The following is a 14033-nucleotide window of genomic DNA, read 5'->3' on the forward strand; positions in this document are numbered from 1 at the left end:
GCAAGTTGTCTGATCATGTGGATTTCCATGGTGTAGTTTTACTGTGGTTTCCACTCTCCATTCATAGGCTATGACGAGTGAAAAAAGGGAGAAAGTAATACAGTCGATCCCAGATATATCGAATTTGAATATATAAAATTATTGCCCATGTTGAACTGTTGTAACATCCCCTTGAAAATCCCATGTAAAAGTACAGTAAAAGCTCGATGATACGAATCTCATGGGGTCACGAAAAATATTCGTATTAGCCGAAATTCGTATCATCGAAACACAATTAAAACTGTCGAATCTCGATAATTCGAACTCGAAGGGGCCCGAAAATTTGTTCGAATTAAAAGGACGTATTTTTGAAGTATTCGTGCACCATAGCACGATGCACTAACGGTGCGAGTCGTGAAATATCGCGGCGCGCAAGCGCATAGCAAGCGCGGGCCACGAAACTGCCCACGCCGGCTAACGGTCGCTTCCCGATAACGACAGAAAACGAAGCTTCAGGGAGCGAGCGGGCGGCGCCGGCACACGGGTGCGCGCGGAGACCGTCGAAGGTGAGGGAGGAGGGCGGCAGGGAAGCGGACGCGTCAACTCCGCCGCTTCAGTGGCTCCCCTCGCCCTCCCTCTCAACTCCCTCGTAGCTCTCTCACCTCCGACTCCGTGCGCACTAGAGTGTACTAGACAATGCCATATTCTAGTACACTCTAGTGCGCACATCTCCGTGTGCGCCCGCCGCCGTGCTGGCGCCAGCTTATTTTAGCCGCCCCCTGAAGTTTCGTTTTCTGCCGTTATCGGGAAGCGAGCGTTTGCGGGCGTGGCAGTTTCGTTGGCCCGACTGTGCCTCCGCCGCTGCTTCCCTCTGCGCTGCTACCGCAGCGTGCAAGGTCAACATGTGACTAGAAAATAGAGGAGAAGGGTTCACTGCCATTTTATTCGCGTGGCTGAGACATCGGCACTAGTGTGTGCTAGAATACGGTTGTCTAGAACACTCTAGTCGGCACGTACACGCTTGTTCCGGGGCGATGCAGAAACGGCGACCTTGCAATTTGAGAGAGGGGGAAATTTCCGCCGCGGGTTCTTTTTTTTTTTCCCGTTCCTTCGCGCGCGGCATTGAGGGGTCTCTCCTGAGCTTTTGCTCTATGGCGGTGTCGGAGCAATGCCGGTCGGAGGCGCCGCCGCGTTATTTGGCGCGCTGCTAAGAGCATTGTCGGTACGCGGTATGTTCGAAATAAGCGTGTTCGAATTAACGAGATTCGACTGTAGCTAAATTAAAGAGTCAGAGGTGAACTCACTCAGGCACATGTACGTAAAAAGCATTTATTTCTTGAAGCGCCACCGCTTCAAACTCTTCGCGCCCAGTCGCGGAGTCCGCGCTGTCCGGCGCCGCGCCTCCGCACCAAAAGAGAAGGAGAGAAAGCGCGTGACTGCGCGCTGTTCTCTTTCGCGGCCATCGGTGGGGTGGCGTTTATTCGTATCAACCGACGCAGGCTGAAAATCGATTCGTAACAACCGTTCTCTAGCCCGTTGCAAAGTAATGGGGCTCGGCCGGGACCACAGAAAAATTCGTATCATCCGGAAATTCGTATTAGCCGTGATCGTATCATCGAGCTTTTACTGTATAGCACTGTACTATGCATATATTGAACTCCTGTTCACCGCCATATTCGCTATATGTATTGAACGCTCTGCTGTGATGCATCCCTGCAAAAGTGCTTCTCCTAAAGGACCTGTGATCACTTCCCACTTTATTGGAAATATTCATGCCAACGAAACAGCTCTGTTTTGACTGATGCTGTCAAATAAGACATTGAATCTGAAGGGCAGCAATAAAAATGAGCAAGGTGTGTCTCTCAAAATATGGATGGCTTGTGCAGTAAGGGCTTATACCCCAGTCACACGGGCGTGCCAAAGGTCCTTTGAAGTTAAGAAGCATAGAGCTTTCAAAGAAACATTAGTTCAAGGGATATGTGTCAGTGCTACATGGTCTCCGTTTAATCTTTTAACACAAACCGCAATGTATCCTTAGCGCTGCCATCGCCTCAAAGTAATAAAAAATATGGGCCCGAATGTGTACTACAATAAATTTATGCAGTATTTTTTCTGCGATATTTAGTTTTTATATTACATTGAAACATCAAAACAAAATGTACGTGTAGTAAGGTCGTTACTTTACCAAATGCAGAGGTATTTATTGTAATGTGTTGTCGCTGATGACAGGCCGTGCCGACGCTGCTTTACCGGCGAGTTCATGATCGAGATTGCGGGTGTCCCAAAAATGTTTAGGATTTTATTACTATTATTTAGTACTTAGAAGCTTGTTCTAAACAGGTCAAAATTAAACTTCCGTATTTATAAACATTGTTATTTCTGCTATCGGACACCCTCTAGGCTCGAGAGTATTCCCTTGAGATTTCAAAGGACGAATGTGGACTCCTTTGACTCAAAGCTCCCTTCGAGAAGGCCTCCTTTGATGCGCTCGTGTGACAGTGCGCAATCTCCCTTGAAGTAAAGGATCTTTGGTTCAAAGGTCTTTGAAAGTGCCCGTGTGACTGGGGTATTAGTTGCACTCCACAATGACCAATTTCCTTTAGTAAGCTTCACCGCAGCATAGCAGTGTAATGCGGTGAAGAATAGCGGAAAGACCACCAGTCAGTGAAGCACAATACCTGCAGCCGTTTGTTATCGGAAAGAGGATCGTCGCGCTGCTTCAAAAACACAAAAGTCCTCCCGGTCCAATACGTGCGTTCCTGAAGAAGGCGTGGATGCCGCTCTTCACTGAGCATGGGATTTTGAACTGGAGATATCCACACCACTGGGTTTGTTTGTAGAGTTTCTGTGAATGGCATTTTCGTGTTCCGTGAGCAGCCAAAACGAATCTGATGCCAACGCCTACTTGGACAGATTTTTACATTAAAGTTTGTACTTAACAAAACCACCGCACACTACATCCGCTCATGGAGAAAGGAATCTCGCGCTGTGGCACGCAACACTATGGGATTCGCAGGGACACGTAAGTGGGAATGGACTTGGGTGTTCTGCAGGTTGAAAGCCATTTTCGAATCTAACAGTATCTGCCTGGATGACTCGTTGGCAGTGCATGATTAAACAGCATATTGTAACGGACACGCGGCCAGGCACTTTCGAAGTACAAGTGAGCTGATAGTGGCATGGCACATATACGTAGGCTGGTTTGCGTCTGTGCTGCATTCATTCTCACTTTATCCTGAATAAAAATGGGCAACAAGCACTTCAATGCACACAAGACGCACTGTGGTCTCGCGGCTGGGCAGCGCGGGCTTATGAGGTTACTGTTGTAATCAGTTCATCAAAGAACATTCCGCAGCGTGAGTTACTTGTGACATTCATCTGCATGAAAAAAAAATGACAAATTTTAACTTTTGTGCGTTTGACGCGGCCTTGGAGAAACAAATTGGTAAGTTACTGCTTTTCACGATCTAGGAAGACTGTCCATGACGAGTGGAGTTTTCAGATAAGCTTCAGATTTTTACATTTTATATTATATATTATAGGCATATTTTATATTTCGAATTATCTATATATCAAACTATTTCGCGATCCCATTTGAGTTCGATATACTTGGGATCGACGGTAATGGCACCAATGTAATGTAAAATATTTAGGATAAAAAAGCATTGCATAGATTCATAAAAACATCCTCACCAATGTAATGTAAAATATTTAGGATAAAAAAGCATTGTATAGATTCATAAAAACATCCTCACTCTGGTTGCCATTGCCAGGGCATTGTGGGTAAAGAAAATGATGTTCCCATGGCAGTCAGTGCATCCCTTTCTGCTAGTAGAATCCGTCATCTCATTGGTAACGTTCTGACCTTTTCAGTTCTGGCACATAAGGAGACTGTGTTTAACGCCGCAACTTCCGTGACAAATTTCAGGAAAATTTTTAAAAGTGTGGAACTTTTTTTAGACCTGCATATTTTACTTCAATTTTTTCTAAAAAATATGGCACTAGCAATGCCTGTTGCATTTTTACTGGTTTTGTGGTTACTGGCATTTTACTGGTTACCATATTTACTTGATTCTAATGTGTACCGTTTTCCGTTACCAAAAGAGAGAGGAAAGGTGAAGCATCGATTGCGACAGCAAATTAGTGGACAGCTATACGAAGTAAGGATTGTAGTTTTATCGGCTGTATAAACTTGTAAACATTCGCTTACTAACTAAATTAACAAGCATGGTGCTATGCGCGCACAAGCAAACACATCTCGCTCGATGCCCGCGGGAACCAGCTGTCAAAACGCTGGAGTGACGAAGCGCAGCAGTGGCGAGCGAATTGACCTTCGTGCGAGCACGCCTCTCGCTTCAACGCGATCTGTAAGCGACGAAAACACAGCGCGCGGCGGACTCTCTCCACGTCGCAGATCACTTTCAAGATAGGGCCAAGGTGATCGTATCGCCGAAGTGCATCGTGGCAGAATGCGTCCTGCTTCGGTCCGTTTTGCGTTGCTTTGCTGGCGAAAATCCTCTCCGTCTGTTTGCGTCAGTCCCGCATGCGAGTTTCAGGTTCCCCGAACACCCGTGATGCGGCCCGGTTGCCGTCCGTCTCCGCACACATGATCGCTTTCCTTTTAAATGCAGCATCATGATGAACTCGGCACTTCATGTTGATAGAGCAAACGCGAAGACAGATGGTAGACTAATGCCTGAGCACACGTACTACAGCACATGAAGGAAGTTACGGCAGCTAGGCTCGAAGCACGTGCGAGGCGGCCTTTTTGAAATGCCGATGGCGATATGGTAACGCAGATTGAGGGTCATACTAGATTCTAACACGCACGCAATTTTTTGACCAGTTCTATCTGAAAAAAAGTGCGCGTTAGATTCAAGAAATACGGTAATTGTAAAAGTAACAACAAGCTACACATATTGACATGTGCAAAAATTGCATAAAGTTCAGAACGAGTTGACTCGTCATCAGCAGTTAAAGGGTTCAATCACTGAAATCACACAAATGCCAGAGATTGTCACGGGCAGCTTGGCTGGCAGGGAACCAGCCTTCAGCCCTGTATGTCCAGAGGACATTTGGCTTGATTGCTGATAGAGCAGTGCAAAAAACGAGGCGTGAAGAATGAGAGCAGACATCTAAAGGCAGACATTATTCTGAGCTTTCATCTTTGCACTTTATCATCTGTCTTGCTGAGATGCTGTTACTCATCAGTCTTTGCCAATGATGCGTATGTGTAGCCATTTTCCTGCTAAAAAAAAAGGCATACTTCTTTTGTTAAAGGCACAGCTGTCATGTTCATCAAGAACACCAGAAATGAGAACAGAAAACTTTTCAGTTGATCTGATTGTGTTCTGGTTGTTGTCACTACCTGATAACATACTGATGAGCTTTTTCTTGGAAATGTGACTGATTGGAGCCAAAGAAGAGTTATCAAAATGTCCTTAAATGGGATTTAACGAGAACTTTGTTCTTGAATTGCAGTTCTAAAGAGCTGTCGAAAGAAGTAACCCCCACAGTAGTCTTTCGAAAAGGTGTAGTGACATTAACTACAGGGTCTTGAAGCTGTAAAACTTACATCCATGCTCTCAACTACATTCCTATTCGTAGTAGTAGTTTAGTATCTTTTTTTTCTTTCTTGCATACAAACACAAGAAAAGGGGCAGAAGCAAAATGTGTTTTATGCACCTAACTAAGGCTACTGCACCCGTAGTTCGCGACAGATACACATTTCTTACAAAAAATGCATTTGATGCATCATAGAACAATATGAGCGTTAACAGAGTGATATTTCACACTTACAAAAATGGCTAACTAATTACAGACACCTCTCATACAGTAGTAAAGAAGGAAAAACTAACAAATCATGAACTATCTATGACAAAAATAATATAATTTCAGTATAAGTTCTGAGCATTATTGTTTATTGTTGTTAAATCATTTGTTTCTCGAACAAAATTTCTTGACATTTTTTAAAACTTCTGGATTAACGCCAAAATCTTAAGTTATATTCCAATTCATTCATTAATTGCACTGTCTGGTATTGAATAGTTTGTCTATAATTTGTCTTTTTCTTGGCAATCATAAATAACACTTTGTCAGACCTGCGTATGCCAAGGTCCATCGGCCTTTGGTTAAATGGAGGCCTGCGGAAGCATTGACGTTGAAAGCTTCACTGTGCAAAATGAATGCACAGACTAGAGCTTTAGCTTGCTTAGATATCTTCCAGTGGTGTTTATGAAGACAACATAAATTCAGTGACGCTAAGCAGGCCTGTGTTCCCTGAAATGTTGTGGCAAGTTGAGGTTAAAGAGTTCTTTTTTGAACAGAAGTTTCAGGTTTTGGGTACACAAACCTGACGTGTGTAATGATCATATGTACACGCCTTATAACAGGTAGCTTTGTGCAGGCAACCTTGAATAGCGTAAATGAGCGACCCAGCAAAAAAATTTCCTCCAAATTCTTCGAGCCTTTGTTGTCAGTTAAAGTTGAACTCGTCAGTCAAGGAATAAAAAGCGCACGGTTATGCTCATCTTCTAGAAAAATTCTTTAATGCATTTAAGGTGTGTCACACTCAGGCTGGCTCTCTCATTACAACTACAGTAGAACCTTGTTGATACGTTTCTGAAAAAAAAAAAAAGAGAGAAAAAACGTACTACAGTGCAGTCCACTTATAACGATACCACATATAACGATATATCGGTTATAACGATGAGTCGAGCTAAGAGTATCAAGAGAGAGAGAAATAGAACTTATGCATTAGGGCTATGAGAAAAAAAAACATATACAGTGTAGACTGCTTATAACGTAAGTCGCCAGAGTCGCGAATATCCGCACTATAAGCGGTACCGCACTATAACCAAATCAACAATTTTCAAGGCCGGCACATATGCAAAACATGTGCACCGAGCCGCCACGCGTATGCGACAGTCGAGGAATGCGGCTAGAACGTTTGCATTACAGTCGAATCTCAGTAATTCGAACCAAATCACGTGGCACCGCCATAGAGTAAAAGCTTGAGAGACTCCTCAATGTCGCGCGCGAACAAAACAAAACAAAAACAAAAAACAACGAAAAAAATGCGGCAGAAATTTCACCCTCTCTCAAATGGCAAGGTTCAAAATGCGAGGGTATTCAATTCGTACTAAGCATATCTGTAATATTCTGCTGTTGCAGTACCTGACCTTTAGAAAGGAGAAGTCCCTTTGCGACGCACTGCCGACCTTTTTCTGTATTTTTGTTTCGAGGGCTTCGGCGAAAGTAGCCGGCGGATGCACGCGATCATTCTCGTCGTCGTTTTCGGGCAATTGTGCTTCGTCACCTTTTATCTCCTCCACAGTCGCTGCCACGCTTTGTTGCTTCCAGGTCGGGAGATTGTCATCTGCTGCGACAAAATCTTCAAATGCGCCTTCAGCGCCAGTTAAGCAGAACTCCGCTTCCGTTTCGTCTTCAAGTGTGTCATCGACAATGCGGCACTGCACTTATGCTGGGTTGCATAGAAAAACGCACTTTTTGAAGCAGTTTTTTACCGTTTCACGGTTTATGCTCTCCCACGACTGGCTCAGATAATGCATTGCATTAAACAGTGATAGCTTCCCGGGATCCTCAGCCCTGGACACACGAGCAAGGACTTGACGCACAATGCACTTGCTATAAATGTGTTTCACATTTTTGACAACACCCGCATCCAGCGGTTGCAACTGGCTTGTCGTGTTTGCTAGAAGAAAAACAAAGCGCAGATTACGGAGGAACGACATGTCTTTTGGATGAGCTGCACAATTGTCCACAAACAACACACGTTCACGCCCTTTGCACCCCAGTCGTCTATCGAGCTATTGAAGGAACTGTTCGAAGATGTCACACGTCATCCGCACCTTCATGTTATGCTTGTAAACACAAGGGAGTCGAGTGATGTTACGCAAGCACGTAGTGTTCATCTTTCTGATCATCCTAGGCTTTATCGTGTCGCTGCCATTTTCGTTATAGCAAAGAAGTACTGTAACAAAATCTTTGCTGATCTTGCCACCGTGACAGGACTCTCCCTTCATGCTTAGGGACTTGCTGGGCTGAACCCTGAAGAACAGGCCAAGCTCATCCGCATTGTAATCATCGCGCGGGTCATAAGCATTGATAATACTCGGGAGCAGTGCAATTCAGTTCTCAACATCAAGCGGATTCACGCTTGCTGCTTCTCCGTTTATCTGTCAATAGGCAATGCTGTGTCTTGTACAAAAACGACTGATCCAGCCATTCGACGCGGTAAAGTAGTCTATTCCCAAAACGTCGGCAATTTCCAATGCTATTTACCGAGGAATGCTGCCATCAAAGTTTATGCCGGAAGCCCTCGCCTGTTTGAACCACTTGAGCAGTGCTTCTTCAAGTATCCCATGCCTTGCTCCACGGACTTGCTTTCTCCCAATGCCGAACACTAAGGCATTCGCTTCGATTTCCTTGCACTTCGACACGATCGCGTGAATAGTTAACGCTGGCAAGCCAACCTCTCTGGCTATGTCAGCCCGCTTTTTTGTTGGGTTCTGGCCTACTACTGCAAGTACAGTATAGACCACTTATAACGTAACCGTTTATAGTACAGAACTGGATACAACGCAGCCTTTTCCGACTTCCGTTTAACCTCCCATAGAACTCCATGTATACGCATACCGCTTACAGTGCGGCCGCGTGAGACGAAATACCAGTTATAATGCAGCTTCCGCGGGAAAATCTCGCCGACAAGGGCGGCAGCGAGCACGCTTCTCAAGAAGGTGCGTGCGCCCGGCTGGCGTATGCATTATTCAATGCAATCAAACTCTCGTTAATTCGGACTTAATTGGCCGCACATCGGTTAATTCGGACTACTTTCGGAGCTCGGTGAACGAGGAGCGGCGCAAATGTGCGACGCAAGAGAGCAAGAACGGCGCTAGCGTCCAACCGAAACAAAGTGCTCATATTTAAAACAGCGCCTAAAAAACATGGACAAGAGAGAACACAGGACGAGCGCTGACTGCCAACACCACCTTTATTGAAGCCTGCGCAAATATATATAATTCGCAACGGGCAGAAAGAGAGAAAAAGAAAAAGAAAAGAAAAAAAAAGGGAAGAGGGAAAGGGTAGGCGAGTCATTGTCAGTCAACTCCTGCTGTGCATGCGTCAAAAACACTAAAAAATACAAATTTAACAATACTCATGGTGGACACAGGCCAAACTGATTAACTCCTGAGGAACTTAAGTTCCTTATCGCAAATAGCTATAGTGGGGCACTTACACAGGTGGCTCCTAACTGACACATTGAAAAGGCCTCAAAAATTTCCCTGGCCATCTGATTGCTGTACCTTGTTAACACACGTGTGTTATCTAGGAGTGGTGAACATCCACACTTTACACAATGAACAGCCAGATTACTGCCAGTCTCAATTGCCCTAGGGGCCCTTAGAAATGCTGTCGTTCGCTCTTGCCCTCACTTGATGTCCAGCAGCTTCTCCAATCAAGTCCAGTGGCTTAAGGCAAGTGGCTACCCTGCACAACTGCTGTCATCCTTGACGGAAGCTTTATTGCAGGAGGTTCGTTCCCCCATGAAACAGCGCGCAGTGGTTGAGGACCTAACCAAGACTGTTGCGACCCCGTATATACATGGTGTGTCCCATCGCATCAAGAAAGCCGCAGGCCGGGCTGGTGTAAAGGTGTTGTTTACCGCGCCTAACAAGTTGGGAAGGCTGTGCAAAAAAGTCAACGAGAGCCGGGGAACACCTGGACTGTGCAATAAGCGACATGTCGCCAAGCCTGTAGATTGCAATACCAATGTAGTGTGTTCAATTCCCACCTCTTGTGGCTGCACGTACATAGGGCAAACGGGACACTGTATTAATGATCGTTTGCGTGAGCATGCGTACTTTGTCAAGATTAAGACTGGCAGTAATCTGGCTGTTCATTGTGCAAAGTGTGGATGTTCACCACTCCTAGATAACACACGTGTGTTAACAAGGTACAGCAATCAGATGGCCAGGGAAATTTTTGAGGCCTTTACAATGTGTCAGTTAGGAGCCACATGTGTAAGTGCCCTATCTATAGCTCTTTGCGATAAGGAACTTAAGTTCCTCAGGTGTTAATCAGTTTGGCCTGTGTCCACCATGTGTATTGTTAAATTTGTATTTTTTAGTGTTTTTGACGCATGCGCAGCAGGAGTTGACTGACAATCACTCGCCTTCCCTTTCCCCCTCCCCTTCTTTTTCTTTTTTTTTCTTTTTCTTTTTTCTCTTTCTGCCCGTTGCGAATTATATATATTTACGCAGGCTTCCATAAAGGTGTTGTTGGCAGTCAGCGCTTGTCCTGTGTTCTCTCTTGTCCGTGTTTTTTAGGCGCTGTTTTAAATATGAATGATCCGTACCAACTAGCTCGCACCTAAACCCTTCTGAGAAACAAAGCGGTGGAGTCCGCATCGCCACAGCCATCAGTTGAAATCGTACGTGAATGACAGCAACGCCGGAACGCTTCGAGCCTATTTTTGTCTTTAAAGCCTGTATTCTTGCGTTTAGCGCCGCGCATAACACCGTAACTTTCGTAACTGCGTAGTCGTAATCCACCATCGCGTCGATAGCGGCTGCGGTTTTCTCCGCAGCGGTTGCGGCGAACAGTAGTTTCGTTTTTACTTGGTACGTGCATCGGCCGCGTGCCTAAACAACTGCGTAGTCGCCATCCATGATCGCATAGATAGCGACCGCGGTTTTGACTGCAGTTAATTGTTGCAGCAGATGGTAGTTAATTCGTGCAGACTCGGTGCGTGCGTCGAGCGCGTGCCTTCAGCTCCGCAAAGTCGCCGTTCATTATCACGTCGATAGTGGTCACTGTTTTTTCCACAGCAGTTGCGGCAAACAGTTGTTTCGTTTTGACTCGGTGCAAAGCTATCGAGCTTGAAGAGCACCGGCTACATCGCGATTATGTTTTCGCCAGATCACTGGCGAACACGTAATCGCGATGTGTGCGCGATTGGTCTACATGTTTTGCATACGTGCAGGGCTTGAAAATCGTTGTTTTGGTTATAGTGCGGTACCGCTTATAGTGCAGATATTCGCGACTCTGGCGACTTACGTTATAAGCGGTCTACACTGTATATTAAGCTTTTCCTTTATGGTCAAAGGTTTGCGCTTCCTCTATGCCATGACCGTAGCTCTCGAACACACAAACGCAAGCAGAGCAACTGCAGGGAATCCGACGCGCGATGTCCCGCGAGATTCGTCAATTCCGGAACGATACCGAGAGCCTGGCGCATTCTCACGTGACACGGGCAGTCGAGTACTGCGGCAAAGCTACCGCTGTGGGTGGCTGCATCAAGCAGTGGAGCCGCATGGCACGATTGAGCCTTTTCTTGTTTACGTGGGATCTGGTGGCGAAAAAACATATCATATGATCACAGTTTGGTGATCTAGGGAATATTAGTGCTGAAAAACGTGCTTTCCTGGAACGGAGTTATGCGGTAAGAAAGCAGCATAACTGTATTGGGTCACTTTTAGTGCCCTCGATTGCCAACGTTAGTGCCGGGAAAACGTGCGAAGCGGGAGAACTTATCAACGAGGTTCTATTGTATATTGTAATAACGTCCTGCAGAATTTGTGCTGACACTGTGAAGTGAGTGTCAATTTTTATGTGTCTCCCACTTTTTACCTTGTGCAGTGGCACCCTGTGCGTCCCATCATCGCATCCATATCCAGTGGAGTGGTGTCTATTTGGGCCCAGCCACAAGTGGTTAGTACTGCTGATTTTCGACTGGTAATGTTGGAAATACATCTAGTTTAAACTTGGTCATTTGATGAGCTTGGTCATGAAATCGGCCACTTCTGCTTATTTTTTCTCTTATTGAGGACGTTTTCCCTGTCTTATCCCACTTGCATTGATTTTCTTTCAAATAAACCTGCCGGAGTGGCTTACTGGCTATGGCATCGTGCTGCTTGGATCAAGGTTGTAGGTTTATTTCTGGCCACGGCAGCCTAATTTCGATGGGGGTGAAATGTAAAAACTCTCATGTTCTTAGATTTAGGTGCACAATAAAGAATTCCAGGTGGTCAAAATTAATACGAAATCCCCCACTATGGCATCCCTCATAACCAGATTGTGGTTTTGGCATATAAAATGGCAGAACTAAAGATTGTTTTTCTTTCTTTCAAACAGGAGAATTGGAGTGCATTTGCTCCTGACTTCAAGGAACTGGACGAGAATGTGGAGTACGAAGAACGTGAAAGTGAATTTGATCTGGAAGATGAAGATGCAAGCCCTCCGCAGCACACGGAGAAAGAAGAGGAGGATGGAGAAGTGGACGTCGAGACAGTCGAACCCATAGTTGCATTTTGCAGCAGGTAAGCAGGGAAGCAGTGTTTTATGAGTCCAAATCCACAGCAATGCTGCAAGTGGGGAATGCTTGCTTTCATTCAGTGAAAAGGAGTACTTTTTCGAGCCCTAAAAGTGCTCTCACTAAATTTCTTTTTGTGGCTGAAGAGGAGCAAGGTCGTCATGATTCAGTGGTGGAGCATGCAAACTTTTTCAGCACCGCCATTGCTTGCTGGGGCTGTTTTCTTTTTAGCCACCTAAACGAAAGCTGTGCACTGTACAGAGATACTCAAAGAATCTCTCAAAGAGATACTCAAAGATACTACAGAGATACTTAAAGAAAAAGAATTTAGAAGACTCTACACTTTCCTTTAACCTTTTCATCACCACATAGAATGCATGAGCAGCTTTGGTCTCAGCTGATTCTACATGAGCCACCAGCCCGGTTTGATGCCTAGATGTGTGCAAGTACTGCAGCTGCAGTAAAACCTTGTTAATTCTTAAAAATCAGATAATTCGGACTCGTCCTCTGGTCCTGGAAAGTGTATGCATAACTTAATGGAATAAAACTCGTTAATTTGGACGTATTTGGCCACACACTGGTTAATTTGGACCACTCTCCAGGCTCGGTGAGCGTGGAGCGCCACAAATGTGCGACCCAAGATAGCAAGAACAGCGCTAGCATCCAACTGAAACGAAGGGGCGGAGTCTTGCTCACGATAGTCATCAATGGAACTCGTATGTGAACGACAGTAATGCCGGAATACTTTGTGCCTATTTGTGGCTTTATAACCTTTATTCTTGCATTTACCGCCGTGCCTAACACTGCTTTGGCCGCCTGCCTTCATAACTGTGTAGTGTCCATCCATGATCATGCTGATAGTGACCGCAGTTTCATTTTGTTAGTTTTATTTTGACTTGGTGCCCGTGTTGGCTGGGTGCCTTCAGAACTGCTTGGTCGATGTCCATCATTGCGTCCATAGCGGCTGCGGTTTCGTCCGAAGTGGTTCCGGCAAACACTAGTTTCATTTTGACTCAGTGCAATGGCTGCTCGTGCAATGTCGCAAACATGGAGGAATCTCTCAAGGATGAAGAGCGCCAGCTACATCGCGGTGGTCTGACAATCTTTTGGCAACCAGCTTAGCAGCAACAAAATAATCGGGATGTATGTGCGGTAGTGATAAGCATGTCCCGGATGAAGATACGCGCTGCAACCGCACTGCAAAGGAAGTTTGCGATGCCTTTGCCGCTGTGAGCGCTAATCAGCCACAAGATGAGGAGAATTGCAGCTTCCGTTCTGCTTTTGTGCAAAATAGCAACAGGATTTGCTGATTCATTCAGTAAATAAAGGTGTGTTGACAGAGTAAACATTTGTTTATTGTTTTCTTGATACCCTCAATAATTTGGCATTCGGTTAATTCGCACATTTTTTCTGGTCTCGTGAAATCTCAATTAATGAGGTTTTACTATATCACATAGGAGCACGTGTGGGATAATGTACCGTACCCAGGTGGTGTTGAAATAAAAATGGTTATGTCTACTCTGAATACTGCATTGATGAACAATATTCTTACATTCTACCATTTGTGTTGTGTGCCTGTGAGGCACTGAGGCATGTAAAGCAAACACTTGGTCAGCACAAGACCTGTGATGAAAGAAGCTGAAAAAACTATCATCAAAGAAGAGCACAGGTATCTTTAATGCCCCCTGCCAGCAGACGTTGAAGTCACTACTTCGCTGTA

General features: G+C 45.2%; 1 protein-coding gene across 2 annotated transcripts in view; it reads left to right on the plus strand.

Moving 5' to 3' along the window:
* Positions 1-14033, plus strand: part of LOC119456253 (retinoblastoma-binding protein 5 homolog) — a 43233-nt gene that overhangs the window by 9435 nt on the left and 19765 nt on the right. For both annotated transcript variants that reach the window (XM_037717905.2, XM_037717904.2), the window contains exons 10-11: positions 11641-11712; positions 12136-12320. In XM_037717905.2, coding sequence (XP_037573833.1) covers positions 11641-11712; positions 12136-12320 — 257 coding nt within the window. The remainder of the gene's footprint in view (positions 1-11640; positions 11713-12135; positions 12321-14033) is intronic.

The sequence above is a fragment of the Dermacentor silvarum genome, chromosome 6, assembly GCF_013339745.2.
Source record: "Dermacentor silvarum isolate Dsil-2018 chromosome 6, BIME_Dsil_1.4, whole genome shotgun sequence".
NCBI classification, from domain to species: domain Eukaryota; kingdom Metazoa; phylum Arthropoda; class Arachnida; order Ixodida; family Ixodidae; genus Dermacentor; species Dermacentor silvarum.